The sequence below is a fragment of the Zingiber officinale genome, chromosome 10A (genome assembly GCF_018446385.1).
Source record: "Zingiber officinale cultivar Zhangliang chromosome 10A, Zo_v1.1, whole genome shotgun sequence".
NCBI classification, from domain to species: Eukaryota; Viridiplantae; Streptophyta; class Magnoliopsida; order Zingiberales; family Zingiberaceae; genus Zingiber; species Zingiber officinale.
The window spans coordinates 1,031,106-1,048,443 of record NC_056004.1 but is presented as its reverse complement, the minus strand read 5'-3'; the positions used below and the strand labels follow the sequence as shown (position 1 = coordinate 1,048,443).

General features: G+C 42.4%; 2 protein-coding genes across 4 annotated transcripts; both read left to right on the top strand.

Annotated features, from left to right (window-relative positions):
- The first annotated feature begins 964 nt into the window (after positions 1-964).
- Positions 965-2,599, top strand: LOC122027179 (GATA transcription factor 19-like). Its single transcript, XM_042586079.1, has 2 exons — positions 965-2,131; positions 2,229-2,599. The coding sequence occupies exons 1-2, from the start codon at positions 1,688-1,690 to the stop codon at positions 2,520-2,522; spliced, it is 738 nt and encodes a 245-aa protein (XP_042442013.1). The 5' UTR covers positions 965-1,687; the 3' UTR covers positions 2,523-2,599.
- Positions 2,600-8,472: 5,873 nt separating this feature from the next.
- Positions 8,473-11,064, top strand: LOC122027217 (zinc-finger homeodomain protein 6-like). Of its 3 annotated transcripts, none has more exons than XM_042586140.1 (2): positions 8,473-9,387; positions 9,472-11,064. In XM_042586140.1, exon 2 carries the CDS (start codon positions 9,632-9,634, stop codon positions 10,748-10,750), a length of 1,119 nt encoding a protein of 372 aa, XP_042442074.1. In that variant the 5' UTR covers positions 8,473-9,387; positions 9,472-9,631; the 3' UTR covers positions 10,751-11,064. The 3 variants fall into 3 exon arrangements, with proteins under 3 accessions (XP_042442074.1, XP_042442075.1, XP_042442073.1); XM_042586141.1 differs by having other exon boundaries at positions 8,473-9,392; positions 9,476-11,064; XM_042586139.1 differs by having other exon boundaries at positions 8,473-9,392.
- Positions 11,065-17,338: the final 6,274 nt, after the last annotated feature.

Here is a 17,338-nt window from a genome sequence, read left to right as displayed (position 1 = left end):
TACAGTGAGCGCAATCACACCGAGAAGAGAAATTGTTAAATTTAGACTGGGCTGGGCTGGGCTGGGCTGTGCCGGACCGAGCTTGAGATCGACGTAGGACTAAATTTGGTGTTAGACAGATTGATCGGGAGAGAAGACAAGTGAGAAAAACAAACGAAAATGGCAGGAGACAATTCGGGTCACTTGTCCAAGGGACGTTAAACGATTTAACCACGTGGGACCCACCGCCTCCTAGCTTGCCTCCGGCGGAAGCGAGCTCCAAGATCCCCGCGGTCCGAGGTGTCGGTCAATGCCGGCTCAGCGTCGCCGGCGTTAAAAGACGGCGACGGTCTTCGCGGCCACCACCATGCCCGGGACAACCATCCACCTCACACGACCAGTCACATCTCGCTAGGAAAATCTACTGCCACGTAACTCCTATTCCTTAAAAAAGCAACGGCGCCAGTTGGCGCCCATCCATCCCAAACCGTCTTATCACATCACAGCCAATACCATCTCGCGACGACGTCACACACATGGCGCGCCTGCGACCGCCGCGTGTACAGTCGTCCACAGTGGCCTGTGGTCAAGAAAGCGAGGGAACTCCGTCCTCGAGGCGCGACAGCGCGACGGGGATGATGATGCTCGAATCGGCGACTTCGGTCGCTCTCTTTTGCTCGCTTCCAAGCTCCCTTAGCTTTCTCGGGTCCGCCGCAACGCTCGTAGTAGTTCACGACGATTGGATTCGGTAGGCTCCGCCTAGGATGATGGCATGATGCCGCAGCGAGCGATCATTTCTCTCCTGACCTTCTCCGCTTTCCAAAAGATGCCTCCATGGCTCCACGTAGAGACTCACAGCGAATGGAACGTAAGAATGATTGGCAGCGTGTCAAAAAACGCAGCAAAGATTTGAATTTATTCTCGTTTATTATCTCTTCTTTTTGTATTTTCGCCTTTTTTCCATTTTCTTTATTTTCTGTGCATATTTCCGACGTAGAGCGTCACGTGAGGGGCAGGGACGATCACGTGCCTAGTGCTAGATTAGATTGCATTGCATTCCATGCGTGGAAGAGTGTTCTGCGAGTCACGTGGCCTCCTCCTCATTTGACCGCCCGATGACCAACGCGATCTGTCGCCTCTGACCGGCATGCCCATGGTTTGCTGCGCCTCCGCCTCCGCCTCTTAAGACTGTGACACCACCGCCGTGTCATCACACATCGCCTTGTTCTGGCGTACAGCCAACCCTGCGCATACGTCGTTGTTCTGGCAGTGTTCGCATCAGAAGAAGCAGCGCAGAGCAGAGCAAGCGGCAGCGACGCACAACGCCAACTTCCTTCACTCTGATCTCTTGCCCGCTCTCAAGCCCCGAGGCAGCCATCCACCCGCTCACTGTGAGTGACGAGGAGCAGGCGACGCAAATTGAAGCGCTCACACTCCCGGAGGAGGATCCCTCATGCTCTTATATAATTTATGCCCAAAGCATGATCATAGGCAGCATTCTATACAGTGTGTTTTTCCTATTAAAAACAAGCACCATTAATTAAGTTATTTTCTTCACTTTTTCCATCCCGATGCTAGTCTTCCTCGCAGGCGTAGAACTGCGTGCTCTGTTCCGTTTTAAAAAGAGCTCCTACATTCTGCTGCTTCAATATTCCCCATCCCCTCTGTTTCCGATTTATTAGCTCTTTCTTTCTTCATTCCCCGAGCTATGCTGCACCAGTGCGAACATCAGAGCAGCGTGTACCCCTGCTCTTGCGGGTTCGTCTACGGTGGTGGCGGTGGCGGTGGCGGTGCCGCCTCCTCTTTTCTTTACCCGGTCACTACGACGCGGCAGTTCATGCAAGAAGGCTGTGACTCGGACGAGTATTCCGTCTGCTCTTCGCCGTCGTCGGTGGACTGTACCCTTTCGCTGGGCACCCCTTCCACGCGTCAAACAGAGCACAAGACATCGGAATCCTCTGCTAAGATCCAACGGCCATCGTCGTGCGTGTGGGATATCCGGTCTCGGTCCAAGAACTCCTCCATGGGCTCGAATGCGCCGAACGGTGGAGGGTCGGCTTTGGGCGGCGACCCGCAGCTCTTCGCCCGGCGGTGCGCCAACTGCGACACCACCTCGACGCCGCTGTGGAGAAATGGACCGCGTGGACCAAAAGTAATCAGTCACAACGCTCAACGCAAGCTTGCATTTTGCCAATGGATCTTATTTATCAAATAACTAACATTTGCCTCATTGGTTTGATTCGGCGCAGTCATTGTGCAACGCCTGCGGCATTCGCTTCAAGAAGGAAGAGCGCCGTGCGGCGGGGTCCACGGCGCAACATTCGTCGTCGCCGGTGACCGGAGAGTTTGGTTACCACGACCGGCAGCACCAGCCACCGTGGAGCTGCTACGCTTCGTCCGCCATCAAGAGCAGCTCATCGCTGACCTTGTACGATGACGTGGATGACAGCGCGGAAGCGCCGTACCTGTCGTGGCAATTCAACATCGAACCTCCCGGGCAGTTTTCGGTCCGAGATCGGCCCGGCCTTTCCCAATACAATTAGCTAGAAATGCGCAAGAATTCCAAGTGTTTGATTAAAAGCCCGATAGAATCGTCGGCAATATTACGACATTTTGCTGCCGCCACAGTCGATGATATAAAATTAACTAAGTTTTGGTTTACTAATTTACCATTAATCATGGAATTTAATATCCTTCATTGGTATATTTTTACCTTTTTATTGTCATTTTTGCTGGTTAACAATGAAAGGATTTCAGATTATCAGATATACTTTCTTTTCTTTACTTTGTTTAAACCGCTTCAGCTAACATACAGCAATGGACTAATCAATATTCACACAAAGGGAGGGGAAGGAGAAGGAGAGAGAGACAGAAGAGGAAGGAAGAAAATCAACAAGATTTATGTACTTGGATGAGGGAAGGGAAAGATGGTGGATAAATGAAAACGACCATACTTGGGAAAGAAGCTGCACAGAACTTGAAATCTTGTGTTTATACAAAATGATGCATTTGGAGCATACATCTTACTGGTTTTGCCTAAACAACTCAGCTTAGCTGACTTTGTGCTTACTTTGTTAACTAGATTATGCTCCATCCCCACTGATCTGTGGTTTTACTCGACTATTTGTGAATTGTGAACAATACAAAATGTGTTAATTAGTTGTGCTTAGGATGACATGGTAGTTCATTGATACTTCAGCACAGTACTACACTGCTTGTACTCTGCGTAAGTTTTTTTGTTCTGGAGAATTATTGTCAATATTGCAATTCTGCTGTTCGTCAAAATGATACCAAGAAAAACTTATTTATTTGACCTGGTTTGACCGATCTATGATCCCTGGAATAAATCAATAGACAGTTCTATTGTAAGAGTTTATGAAATATAGCCGACGAGTCTTGTATCTATGTAATGCTTCTTTCTTTCCCAGACATGACGGTACGGGTATCCAAAACGCTTATAAAAAGTCATGGGACTGTTCTTCTCATCATTAAGAATACCACGAAGATGACATAGTGCCCCACATTAATTATAGCATCTATGGATCTAAAAGAATGGCGACTCCCATTTATATATATACTTTTTCTGCGTAGCATTAGGTTGTTTCCATCATCTATGTGATCCTGTGACCATCTTCTTGAAGAAACAAATTCTTTGTTGACCTTTCCAAAAGATAACTTACAACAGTTATTGAATTCTGGTTTTCATATTAGTTCACTGAATTTACTTGAGAACTGTTGTGCTTATATCAGTGAATAAGTCTGATTAATGTTAGAACGGCAAAAAAGTATACAGCTAGGAACTCTGAATTGGGAGAATTTGGATGATTGAAAGGTACACGTAGCCAATCACAAATATTTGAATATATAGTTTGTTATTGTTGCGTACACTCTTTGCAGTACATCACATTGGTCTGATAAAATGCTAATGCCGTGAGATCAGCAACAAGGAAAGGACTTTGGGGCCACCCGAAACAGACCCAATCTCACTTACTGAAGCAAAAACAGTTTCCTTCGATTCATGTTTGTTTTTTTGTTTAAGAAAACAAAAGGTTTCCGTGTGTGGCTGCAAGTTGTGCAAGTTTTTACATGTCTCCCTGTCTTTGCGTTTGGATCAATTATTGTTTGTGCATGTTTTTTTCAGTGAGATGTTGAGATATTGATCATGATGAATCTGTGAGGTGTGAATTGGTTGTCATTCAGCGAACTGCTGTCTTTGGATGAACTGTCAATTCTGATTGATTTAGTGCCTTCTGTCAACTGCTGATTCGCAGAGATCATCGAGCAGAAGAGTTCTCAACGTGCAAAAACGACTTGGATGGTACTTAAACTATTGTTTTTGTTTCTTGCAGTAATGATAATACGCCAAGTACTGTACGATAAGACGACCACTGAATACATTAAAACGCTGTAGATTTAGATATGGTTTGAACTCGTTTGTCTGCTGAGTTCGTGAGGAAGATGAATTAGATCAGAAGAAGTCGCGGAAAATAGAGATTATCATAGACACTAAATGGCTTCGATTCATATTGTATTAAAAAAATATCATTGTGTTAAATTTTAAAGAAGAACACCACTTCAAAGTTATGTAAATATTAAAATTAATATTGATACAGGATGTAAGGAACAAATCAAAAAGATGATATAATAGTCAATATCAAGATGAGATATAAGTTAAAATTAAGATAGGACGATCACAAGGTCATTCGGACTGACTCAAGAAACTTATTTCTATGACATTATATATCTTGTAGAGAATAATACTTCAATCTATTTTAGATTCATCCCATAAAATGGGTACATATACAAAAGATTTTCTTATCTTACAAGAAACAATATTACAACATATTCTAGATTACCTAAATTAAAATATTTTAAATAATTAAAAATATATAGCTTGCTTTCTATAAATACAACTTACTTTTTATATAGCTGAGTGACCCTGAAAATCGAAGGATATCTCACACAAAGCTCTAATATGCCCATGTAGGTACGACAGAGAACTACAACAAGAACCAAGCAGTAACTCTTTCAAAGCTCCAATATGACCACACAGATATGGCAGAGCAATACAGCAAAAATCGAGCAGTAACTCATTCAGAGCTTCAACATAACCACGTAGGTATAATCGAGCAGTAACTCATTCAGAGCTTCAACATAACCACGTAGGTATAGTAGAGCAGTACAGAATATCGGCCAGTCTTATAAAACTCAGGTTTTCATTCAGCCTTCGTTTCAAGGGGCGCTCGGTTTGGCCAACTTTCGGCCGAGATGCATTTGGAAAATAATATTCTAAAGGTATCCTAACAATTTGTCAAAAAATATATTCTTCTGGAACCTTCTTAATGGGTTATTATGTTCTCCATCAGCTGACCACTTATGATAACATATTCTTTCAATTGTCTCAACAATGACATGAACTATAAACGACAAAAAAAATATACATATGAGTTAATGGAAGATTCTTCGAACAATTATTACATATTATTTAAGTTGTGTACTCTCCTTTACCTAATGATCTTTGACATATTTTTTCACCACATGATTATATATGTTATCAGAGGTGGTATATAAAAGGAGAGTTCTATCCGTTAATAAGATACGTTATCTGAACATCAACAACTTATTATTGCATGTACATTTTCTATTATTTTTCATCCACCCGTCTAAATTGGAATTAACTCAAATATCGGAGGATCTTAATCAGGAACTCCTCTATATTTTAGGCACTGACGTTTTATTTAATCGTCTCCATATATTAGGGGCGAGAGAAAATTATTTCATGGAGTAAATAGTTTTCTACCCATCAATCCTTAAGTTAACTAGCACGTTGTCTTTGTAATTTTTAGATCGGATTACATATTATTATAATATTATATTTTGATATAGTGATTAAGGGAATTGGTATTGATAATGAACAAACTGTGAAAACATTAACCACTTTGGTTACAGTAAGACAGCACTTATAAATCATTAAGGTGAGTGGCTACCAATAGTGCCCTGCCACGAAGTGATTGTTAGCGGTGGGTAATGGGCTTTGTGTAATTAAAAAAAAAGTAAGCGCATAGAACGCGGTGCGAAAAGGACTTGCCAAGTTCAAAGGCAGAGAGACCGGCGAAGTATTCATTGTACGAGTCAAAATGTCAACTCTCAAGTCTTGTCATCCAGCCTTCATCCCTGTTAGGATAGCTTTATTAACACTTTTTAAACTGCACAAACTGGTATTTAATAAGGATCGTGATGATTAACAAGAATAATTATCAAATAATGATCCTGTCATTAATGTAAAATGTCCTCACCTTATTTTTCTAATAAAAAAACTTTCAACTGTTTTATCTCGTTACAAAAGAAAAAACAAAAAAGAGAGAGAGAGATTAATCTAATAGTACGAAGTTTGAGGAAAGGAAAGAAGGCACCAGCGGCTGGGGGCGGTCCACGTGTGTGCCATGCGACAAGCACCTTAATGCTGGAGACGTGGTCGACTAACTTTGCCCGACAATTGCTTACTAAAGACTAATTTAATTAGCGTCTCTATTTTGGGGGTTTAATAATTAAGAGGATGCTCCATTGTTTTTTCTACTGATATCCGACGCACTTTTAAAGAAATTCCGTACTTTGTTTATATTTCTAATAAATAACGTAGTAATTTTCAAAGATTATATATAAAAACGTTTTTTTTTTATTTAAGAAAGAGAGCGTCCCCTCTAATTAATTATTTAATTATAAGCAACTCCTCCGCTCGACGTTAATTGCATTCATTAACTATTGAGTTAGTACCTAACAGTGGAGCAGGCGTAATTAATCCCACGTGTGCCACATTGCGTTTGCCCGCTCGACCAAAGTGTTAGTTAATCTACTAAATTAAACCAAAATGGCGGGATTAGATTAAATTAGAATCTAATCGATTTGTTATGGAAAGGATTAGATTGCGATCGAATCCCGAGCCGAAATTTTCTTTATGATATTGGTTGATGGCGACCGCCACTTGGGTCGAGGCGGTCCCCACCCGTTCTCCGGCGGGAAATTGTCTCTTTATGGCTTCGGGCTTCACCAATATGATTACACGCTGAAAAATATTAAACTTTTTTAAAAATATATTTAATTATAAAGGGTACTTTTGAATAAACTAAGTCAATAATAATCATCATCATCATCATCATCATCATACAATACACTTAGAGCAAACTAAAATGTTCAAATTTTAAGTTTAGGGTGTATTAGGCATCCTTGAGACACGATGCAATGGTAAACGATAAGGCAGAATACTCATTCAACGAAGGTTTGATGCTCAAACTACTCGTGGTGTTAGATTGTCACGTCATTTTCCATCTGTGCTTCCTTGATTTATCTGATGATCAACCTTATGCTACTTGAGATGACATAGAAGGAACATTGACCACGTGGTAGGTCCGTTGTCAATCTGATTTAGGAGAAGCAACGTCGGTTGGTCCGTTGTTGATCTGATTAACTACCGACCCGATAAAAACTAACTCAATAAGGAACTACCCAAAGTTCTCAGGAAGTTAGACTATCACTTGATCTCAAGTACAGTCACTGTAGAGTTTTGAAGGAAATTTGTAGGATCCAATGAAGAAATTGAAGAGCATTGATGAGTCCACTCAGACAATAGAAATGCTGCCTCATGCGTCCCCATGTACACCACTATCTATGGATCGGAGGGACGCATTCAATGTCTCAACTTTTGACCACATTTTGACTTATATTAGTTGACTCATAAAAGTATCTATCCTGATTAAAGTTGAGTTTAGATCACAGTAAGTGCAAATTGTAAGATTAACTCCAAAGATGTTTTAATTTAAACATTGTTTAACTTGTAAGTTGGAGATGAATGATTTTTTTTAAAAATATAAGATACTTTCATATGGATCGTTAATAATACTTCTATGTTTTAATTAATTTGGTTAACTTTAATTTTTGGTGCAATTAAGGAAAGCATTTGTAAATCAGATGAATAAGTCGTAGGCAATGCTTTCTAATTTGCGACTTCACACCCGAAACTACACATAAAATATATTCAAAGTTGACAATAGGGCATTATTCATCGTTAAGCTATTATAATGGAAGTTCAAATCAAATCATTTGAACCATTAAAGACATTGGGAAAAAAACACTATTCAAGCTTATTATAATGGAAGCTCATGAAACATTTATTTCATTTTAAAATGATTTTAATTATCCCGTTCTCTAAAATTACATGGCCATCAATTTGCGAGTTTGAAGAAGAGATATAGATGGAAGCTTCTTTGAAGGCCTCATCCAGGATAATAATGTTTTTTGTTGGATAGCTTAAATTTTGACCTGAATTACGAGAACAAACAAATTAAAGAAGAGATTGTCGAGCACGGCACAATGTTTATAGAAAAGACCTATAAACTTTGGGCCTTTAATTAGAGTGATTATCTTTTATTTATATATATTTTTGCACGAGCAAGTCGGTTTACGCAAGGTATAAAACGCTCTAGTAAATAAGTATCTCGCGGGAAGAGTTGTCTGGAAAAATTCCAGTCAAAATTCAAGCTGTTTTGCTGGAGAAAGCATTCAAGGGGTGATGGCTCGTTGATGAAGCACGAACAGGAGCAGCGGGAAATTAAAGCCTTCCACTACCGCATCAATAAATGAATTAGCTTGCAGAGGACAGCCAATCGCTTCACTCTCCCTGCGATCGCTGTTGATTTAATCTTTGCGTATGTGAGAAGGAGGAGAGGAAGGAGAAAACTAAATTTCAAAGAGTTGAATCAAAGAGAGGTTGAAAGAAGGGTAAAGAGTCTGACACCGCAACAACGAAGGGTTGCCCGTAGGGCCCCGTCCGTCGCAGGCGCAGCTCCCAGACACAGACACACATCTTCCTCGTGAGGGTTGGTTGATTCAATTGCTGGAATGGAGTAGATGAAAGAAAGGAGGAGGAAGAGCAGCAGTAAGTGAGGAGGGTCGAGGTAGAGGGTTACAGCTGTGGTGGACGTGAAAGCAGCAGAGACCACACACGTAGGCGATGCGTGATGACTGATACAAATCTCTGCAGGAATAATAAATGACAGCAGCACCAGTTTGCAGCGTTAATTATTGAGGGGTTGGACCAGGGTGCAGGGCGTGGGAGGGGCGAAGCGTAACCTTGTCGGTTGTTCCCAATTCTCTTCTCTTCTCTTCTCTTCTCCTCTCCTTCCTGATCGTCTCGTATCGTCTCGTATCGTCTCTTTGAATGGATGAGCCAAGGATAAGCAACGGGGTTTCTTCACACCTTTCCCCTTTTCGCGAACAGAAGGGGAGTTAGGAGACCATCACCATGCACACCGTATCCCACGCCACGCCCACTACTCACTCCTCGCTGTTGCTGCGGTCTCTGTAGCTCGCTCTAGCTCTTCTTTTGGTCGAGCCAGCAATTATTCACGCGCCGTGAGGTTCCAGTCGCTGCCGCTTTTAGTGTTGCACTTGCTCGTTTAGTCCCTCTCATCTCGCATTTTTTTGCTTGCTTTTTAGTCAGTGCAGGAAGAGCTGGATTCGATTGCCCCGGCGCGGAGTTGATTTAGTCCTACATGCCGATCGAGATCTGAGTTGAGAGGGGGCGGTGGCTGCGTGTTGTAGGCGGGAGGTGGTCGAAGCTCGCCGGGGGGTCGTTTTGTAGAAAGTTGAGATTTTGATGGAGTTTAGGCACAATCCGAATGAGATTGGGATCGCTTCCTCTTCTTCTACCGCTTACAATCCTTCTTTGGTCAGAGGAGGATCCGCCTTCTCTAAGCCGACTCTTTCCTCCTCTTCTTCTCTTGTTGCGCCCAGGGCAGCAGGAGGCGGTGGCGGAGGAGGAGTAGGGTTGAGAAATGGGAACAACTTTAGCCATGCTCAGACGCCGCCGCCGTTGCCGCCATCTGCTCTTGAAACGGCTCCCACCGTCATCGATCACCCTTCACAGTCTGTCGCGAAGAACACGGATCAATCTTCCATCTCCAACTCGCCGCCGCCTCCGGGGGTTTCTGGTGTAGCCGCGACGACCAACTCAAAGGCGAAGACTTCCGCTGGAGCCGTTGAAACGGATGTCTTGGTGAGGTACAAGGAGTGCCTCCGCAACCACGCGGCGGCGCTCGGGGGCCACGTTCTTGATGGCTGCGGCGAGTTCATGCCTGATGGCGAGCCCGAGACAGCGGACGCGCTCAAGTGCGCGGCATGCGGCTGCCACCGTAGCTTCCACCGTCGGGAACCGGACGGCAGCGGGAGCTCGTACTACCATGGCGGTGCGACGCGGCTACCCCTCTTGCTCCCGCCTCCGCCGCCGCCCTCGCACCACCAGAAGTTCCAGTTCAGTGGGTTCTCCACCAGCCCATCCCCAGCGGCCGGCATGCCTGGCTTCGTCCACTTCGGCGGCGGAAACAACCCTAGCGGGAGCGGAGGCACCACCACCGAGTCATCGAGCGAGGAAAAAATGCGCACAGGGACCCCCACGACCTTTGCCGCCGTCGCTATGCCGAGGAAGCGGTTCCGGACCAAGTTCACGGCGGAGCAGAAGGACAAGATGCTGGCTTTCGCGGAGCGAATCGGGTGGCGTATCCAGCGGCAAGACGACGCCATGGTGCAGCAATTCTGCTCGGAGATTGGAGTGAGGAGACAAGTCTTGAAGGTGTGGATGCACAACAACAAGCACGCAACGGCGAGAAAGCAGCCGCAACAGCCTCCTCCCCCGCCGCCCCCATCTTCTCCACATCCCAAGCAGGAGCAACAATCCTTAGTGCAACAGCGCAACCATCATCCGCAGCACCTTCAGTAGTTGCTCACTTTGCTCGGCGATGCCAAATTAGTGTTCAAAATATTGGCTTCATACTGGTTTGAGCTGCTTCCCCTCTCCTCGCTCTTCATCTAAACGCTGCTGTTTGGCACTCCAACCTTCATTTTTTTTATGTTACAATCCGCATTAATCTATCAATCTTCGTGGCCATTTTAGCTCCATCCAACGAATTGAACTTATAACTTGAACTCGCCTCGCGTTGATTTCAGTAAAGAGTTTCACAACAACATTCTCGGGACCTTAGTTTGTGTTTTGAATTGATACTGAAAACTAGCAATCAAGTGCCTTAATCATCATCATCTACATTTGTATGTGCTTGTGTTCCTCTCCATGAATTCAGCTGCATTCTTTTTCTTTAATTATCTGTTGCTTAGAAATCTGTCGGTTATTGCATGTCCAATTTACATCACGCTGCCCCTCTATCTGCTGCAATAAAGAATGAATTCTAATTCTTTTTTTCTTAGTTTATGAGTTACTTTTTAAAGATCAAAAGGGTATAAGATTTAAGAAAAGCAAAAGGAAATGCATCCAATGCTTCCTGGCAGCTCATGCTCTGCAACTTCAAGGTCAGTTGAGCTTGCAAATTTCATATTTGTTTCTCGGGGAATGAAATCTGCATGCACGAAAAATTAGTTCGTATTAATGTTTCTGGATTTGGAATTGGACCTCTATGTTTGCAGTTAGGAGGCAATGTAAATGCATCTCAATTTCTCTGCATTTTGTTTTTTCTTCTATTGCATCTGCTGGGCAATAATGATCATCTACTTCTCAAAATCTGATGCTTTTTTATGTTCTGTAATTGCTCCGTTTTTCCCTGGAAAATTGAATGACTGTTCTGCGTCGATCCGCAACGAGGAGATTAGATAAACATGATTAGAAGCTGATGATTAGGTAGATGATAATATAGTTTTCTCATCGAAACTTACCTAAAACATCTAGCATTGTGACAAGAGACATAAATGGATCATCACGTCATGTCAATCTCATAGTGGATCCACAGAATATTACAGCTATTAGTTTATAGAATGTTTAAATTGCATCCCCTTTAACCTTCCCAACTAACACTAGTCGATTCATCACTAATTATTCTCTCATGCTTTACTAACTCGCCCTCCTTCTCCCTCCCATAACCACTATAACCACTTGCTACTTGTGTCTCACAGCTAGAGACCACCCCTTCTTTATTATCCTTGACACAAGGGCTCTCCCTCTTTCTCTCTTCCATTCATTGTCCACCATTATCACATCTTGCCATTTTGCAAGCATCAAAACATAAATGCTTTCTGATGATTCTAAATTAATAAGATTTATCTAAGTAGAAAACGAGAGAAAAGAATGCACTTTATGGCGGTTCTTTCACTTGCTTTTGTTCATGTACATGTGTTTCATTTTTTAAGGAGGACGTTTCGTATACTCGATTTGGAAGGAGTATCTTTGTCATGGCAATTAAAATAAGGTACGCTATTTTTTAAGCAAATGATGGGAAGAGAAGTTTTTGCCATTTTAGAAATCCCTTTCTATTAATAGTAAGCTTACTTCGAATCTTGTATTATAATTAAAGATCAATTACCGAGAAATCAGAGAGAGAGAGAGAGACTCTCAACTTTGAGGTCCTAAACTACACTAAATATACTAATTCTAAATTGACAAGTTAACCTCTGATCCTAACATCCACTACCTTAAGTATACTAATTCTACCATCACACACATCCTGATCTTCGAGTATTATTTGTACTGATTCTAAAGTCACAAACATAAATGAAGTTGACAGATACTGTCCTATAAGATTCTGCTTTCTGAAATCCAGAAAAGAGAATTAAGTTGGCACACAATTTCACATGGAAAATGCTTGATTCTTGATGTTCCTCTTTAGCTGAGGTAGCACTTCAAAGCTTCAACCTGTCAATAAAGGTTTAGTTGCTTAGTAATTTCAAGTAAATCTTCAAGTTGGCAAAGGGAAGCAACATTGATCCAAAAGAAGCACCTGACGTATTCACTAAAGCTCGGAAAGCCAGCCAATATCACATCGAAAGCCTTTCGTTTTGCTGCTATTTATATTTAACCCTTCCTTGATATGAATGAAAAGCTAATTCAACAAATAAAAAAAGGTAATTTCGAGTATCGAAGTATTAAAAAAAATACGCCAGTATTCCAGTTTCAGAGAGCCGGATGTTGGCCTTTTGCTGACAGACTGACAGACAGAAATAAATATATTCAAATACAGATTGTTGTTTGAAACCACTTCTCATTCACAATATATATCGAGTGGCTTCGGATGCTTTTCAAAAAAGGAGTTTTGGTCTGTAGTTTTGTAATGGACTTGCTGCAGAGAGTGGAGCTTTGCAGGCAGCCAAAGGCCAAAGCTCAATGGAGCAGTACTTGCAGAGCATTCAAGTTGCTTTCAAGTTGCAGGTCCTCTAATTAAAATCAAGATAAGTAACACTTGAGATTCAGAGGCCCAAGAAGCACGGGGAGGGATATGCCTAACTATTGCCAACAAAGACAAGTCAAGATCTTAGAGCACACTGGGAAGTGGGAACAAGAACATAACTAGAAGTCCTTTTTTTCCTCATGCATCACAAATGTTCAGTGTGATAAAGTGTAATGTTAGAAAAGTAAAACTAGTGATGTAATTAATTATGTCTCAACAATTCCACTTCTTTGAAAGACATTGTCTTTCCTAGAGCAAGACCACTTCAGATATGGAATTGCAACCAGGCATATTGGAGAGACATTGAATCATTGTTTATACAAATGTCAGCTTCTAACATCACTGTTAATCTTAATTCACTAAAGATGATCCAATTGCCGTGAATCAGTAACCATCCGCAGCTATCTCAATTTCCACAATACAGAATCCTTTTCAAAAGTAGATGAAAATTTTCCAGACATTGATACAAAAGTAAAAGGAGTGTTTCTCCTCCTACGACTTTGGAAGCTGGCCGGTGGCAAAGCCTACAGAATCCTTAATTAATCTATACAAAGTCCTAAAAATTTCTGCTTGTCTGAGTGATATGAAAGGTTAAGATCCACAAGAAGGACTGGCCGATGATTATGATTTCATCATTGGAACATACATATAGGAATCAAAATTAGTACAAAGATCCAGTCGACTTTTAGAATCCTTATCTTTATCACGTCCACCTCCACAAAGCAATGGCTGGATTCTCTGTGGTTGTCTCCATGGTGGTCCTTCGTTTAGAGTAATCCGAGATGCTTGCTAGATAATCCAGTAGTGGACTGAATTTAGCCAGCCAACACAAAGCTTAAGTGATTGCAAATTAGTACCTTGTTCATTTTTTTAAAAAAAGATTAAGCTTAAGTTGTTGCGTTGGAGATCATTTTCTAGCTAATTATGTGAAAATTTCTCTCTTACTATGTATGAAATTTTCTAGTAGTGGAGCATCACAAAAACCTCACTGTAAATATTTCACGAAATTTGAAGATTCTCTACGGCATAATCAAAGGCATACTTGTCTGGTAGGAGACTGGGGATGGATAGAAGGAAATACAGTAATACCAATTCACTAGGATCTGATCCTGTTCTCAATTGAACTGGATTTTAACACCTTTAAGGCACTGTTGGGTATGGCATGATGAATGAACTAAACCATAAAAGCAAGTTGGATTCAGTTATAACAATTGAGAAGGGGAACTAGGAAATGGGGGAATTAATTACACATGCTATACATTTTCTGGATCCTCCATTAAGAGTAGAGAATGTTGTGTTTCGCGTCCTGTTGTATGCAACAATGATGGCTAAGATGGATTTGTGAAACTAATTAATGATTTTGGAAGACAGTGTATTTTCATTATCTATGATTAGATTTATTAATGGTACTCTTTTGATAATGCCACCATGCATGAGTAGTTATTATTAATTTATATAGTTAATTAAACTAGATCGATATTGTTAAATTTTCAGAAATTAACACTATATCATAGTAAACTCTCAATTAATGTTGTTAATAATTAACTAATGACGCTACGTGGTGCATGCATGCATTCTTCACAGCATAATGCAGCCCTACCGGGTTGATGTGATTATGTGATGCTGCGCTGCATTATAACAAATGCAAACTTGATAAGCTTTAAGTAAAGTTAATAAACGAATGAATAAACTTAATTCTAGCTAACAAAAAATTATATTGGAAGAGAACATGAACATCAGGTTCCACCGCATTAATTATTTATATAATTAACTAATAAACACTAATTATGACAGCGAATGGATTTGGTGGAGTGCCTCTATCGCACATCGATTGTTCCACTAACGTTTTGGTCTTCCAGTTTGGTGAATGAGTCGGTAATTAATCAATTCACTTCGACGCATTTTAGACGCAAATAATATTCTATCAAGAAAAACCTACGCACCTTTAACGTTTATATAATATGATTGAATATTGATAGGGCGGATGATGAGGAGTTCCGAGTGGGGTTTAAAGGTTAACAGGCCAAAGTAGATGGTAGTTAAAGGTTATGGTAGGCCAGTGTGAATAATCTACCCGGTGAATCCTTTCTATGTCGATCGGCTAGAGCCGATTGAATATTTCAGGGGTCCAACTCTTTACTCGGATGCTCGTCACTCAACTACTTACGAGGATCTACTTCTTATCATATTCCGATCGACTAAAGTCAATTGGACATCCCAGGAGTCTCTGACTCCTCACTCAAATGTCATTGAGGCCAGCTCCATACTCAACTATTTATGATGCTCTGCTTCCTGTTACACTCCGATTGGTTGATGCCAATTGGACATCTCAGGGGCCTAATTTCCCACTTGGATGTCATCAATGTCCAACTCCCCACTTAACTACTTATAGGGCTTTGCTCCCTATCACACTCCGATTGGCTAATACCGATCGGACATCCGGAGGCCTAGCTCCTCACTCGGATGCCATCGAAATCTAGCTCCCCGCTCAGTTACTTACGGGGCTCTACTTCCCATTATACTCCGATCGACTAATACTGATAGGACATTCCAAGGTCCTAGCTCCTCACTTAACAACTTACCGGCCTAGTTACCCCCAACAAAAAACTGGACTCCTTATCCTCGATCCATCTTTCTACTAGTGGGACAAATGACCCATTAAGCTTTCTCATCATTAACCCACTTAGTCATTAATAAATTTGTCAAAAAGTCAACGAGATCATATCCTTGCACATAATAGAATATTCCTCCCATATTTACGATAGAGCTGCTGATACATTTGAAGCACAATGATTAAACATGTTGTCTAGCAGGGATGTAATGTCTCGTTAATGTTGGCGATTACATAGATATTATAAAAGGGATCCCTCTCCGTTAGTGTAGGTACACTAGTCAACGAACTCACTTTCCATCCCATTGTTCTTCTTCCCTCCAGGATATTACCTTGATAGTTGGAGTAGTCGTACCAAGGACAACTTGGTCAACTTACTGGCTGATTCTGTCCGAGAATCGAGGCAATGGATGTTGGGGGGCGTGTCACTCCTGTTGCCCGTTGGTGAACTCCAAGCTGGAGAATCCTGCAATCACCACAACGTCATTGCCAAGCCAGGGAGGGGTTCCCTGGCGATGACCCTTTGACGCTCAAGTCAGCCTCCGACGATGTAGGAACAGAGAAAAAAGCGAATCGAAAGAAGCAGAGTAATAGTAGCTACAGTAATCTTAACATACCTCCGTTAAAGCTTGGTGCTCCTTATATAGGGCTGCTAGGAGCGCGCGTGCATGCTTTTCAAGACGTGTACGCTTCTCAAAGCTTTTCCTGAAAAGACATGTCAGGAAAGCGTCTCTGACACCATACCTCAATGACCTGATCATATCTCTGACACGACAGTGGAAGCTTCCGTCGTACGATCCTCTACCCCGGGCATACAACCAACCATGTCATCTGTCGGTGGCACGAGTTTCGACAAAGATATCGGCTGATCCTCCTTTGTTTGTTAGTGGGTCGAGCGGGACCCCCGCTTGGCCAACCCTCAACCGTTCGGGTGTTTGGCCCTTGGGCCGAATGGGGTGGCCGCTCGGCTAGCCTTCCACTGTCCGAGCTCTATTGTTGTGTCGAGATCTGATCCAGCCGTTCGGACGGGGGACCCTCTGGAGGGAAGTCAACGCCACGTGGTGGTCAAAAGTCAAAAGGGTCAGCATGACGTCTGGCCGACCGGAGAAGGGTTAGGTCGACCGGCCGAACGGATCAAATTGGTGGAATCAAAGGCAACTCGACAGGGAGTCGAGTTTCCGATGCTCATGGTGAACAAGGTCGCCGGGCCGAGCGGGCTGCCCACTCGGCCGAGGCGTAAATTAGTAATACTGTAAAAGGACGTTCTTAGTCGAGCACGCGATGGGATGAAGACTTTCCGGTCGGTCCGACATCTACGCCCGGTCGGACCGATGCCTGCCGAGCGGATGGACGCTCGACTCAGGGAAAAAGGAGACAAGGGGACATTTGGGAATATCTTCTGACAGCAGACATATTTGACGACCAGTCCATACGCAAAATCGTACGACGGAAGGTTCTGTTGTCCCATCAGAGAGGTGCTCAGACTGTAGCAGTATGGTGTCAGACATGCTCCTCTGACAAGCCCATA

Bases quoted from the DNA above. Each gene is read 5' to 3' on its own strand.
- LOC122027179 (XM_042586079.1), top strand. From the start codon at position 1,688: ATGCTGCACCAGTGCGAACATCAGAGCAGCGTGTACCCCTGCTCTTGC. The intron at 2,132-2,228 runs GTAATCAGTCAC...GATTCGGCGCAG, and splicing joins ATGGACCGCGTGGACCAAAA to TCATTGTGCAACGCCTGCGG.
- LOC122027217 (XM_042586140.1), top strand. From the start codon at position 9,632: ATGGAGTTTAGGCACAATCCGAATGAGATTGGGATCGCTTCCTCTTCT.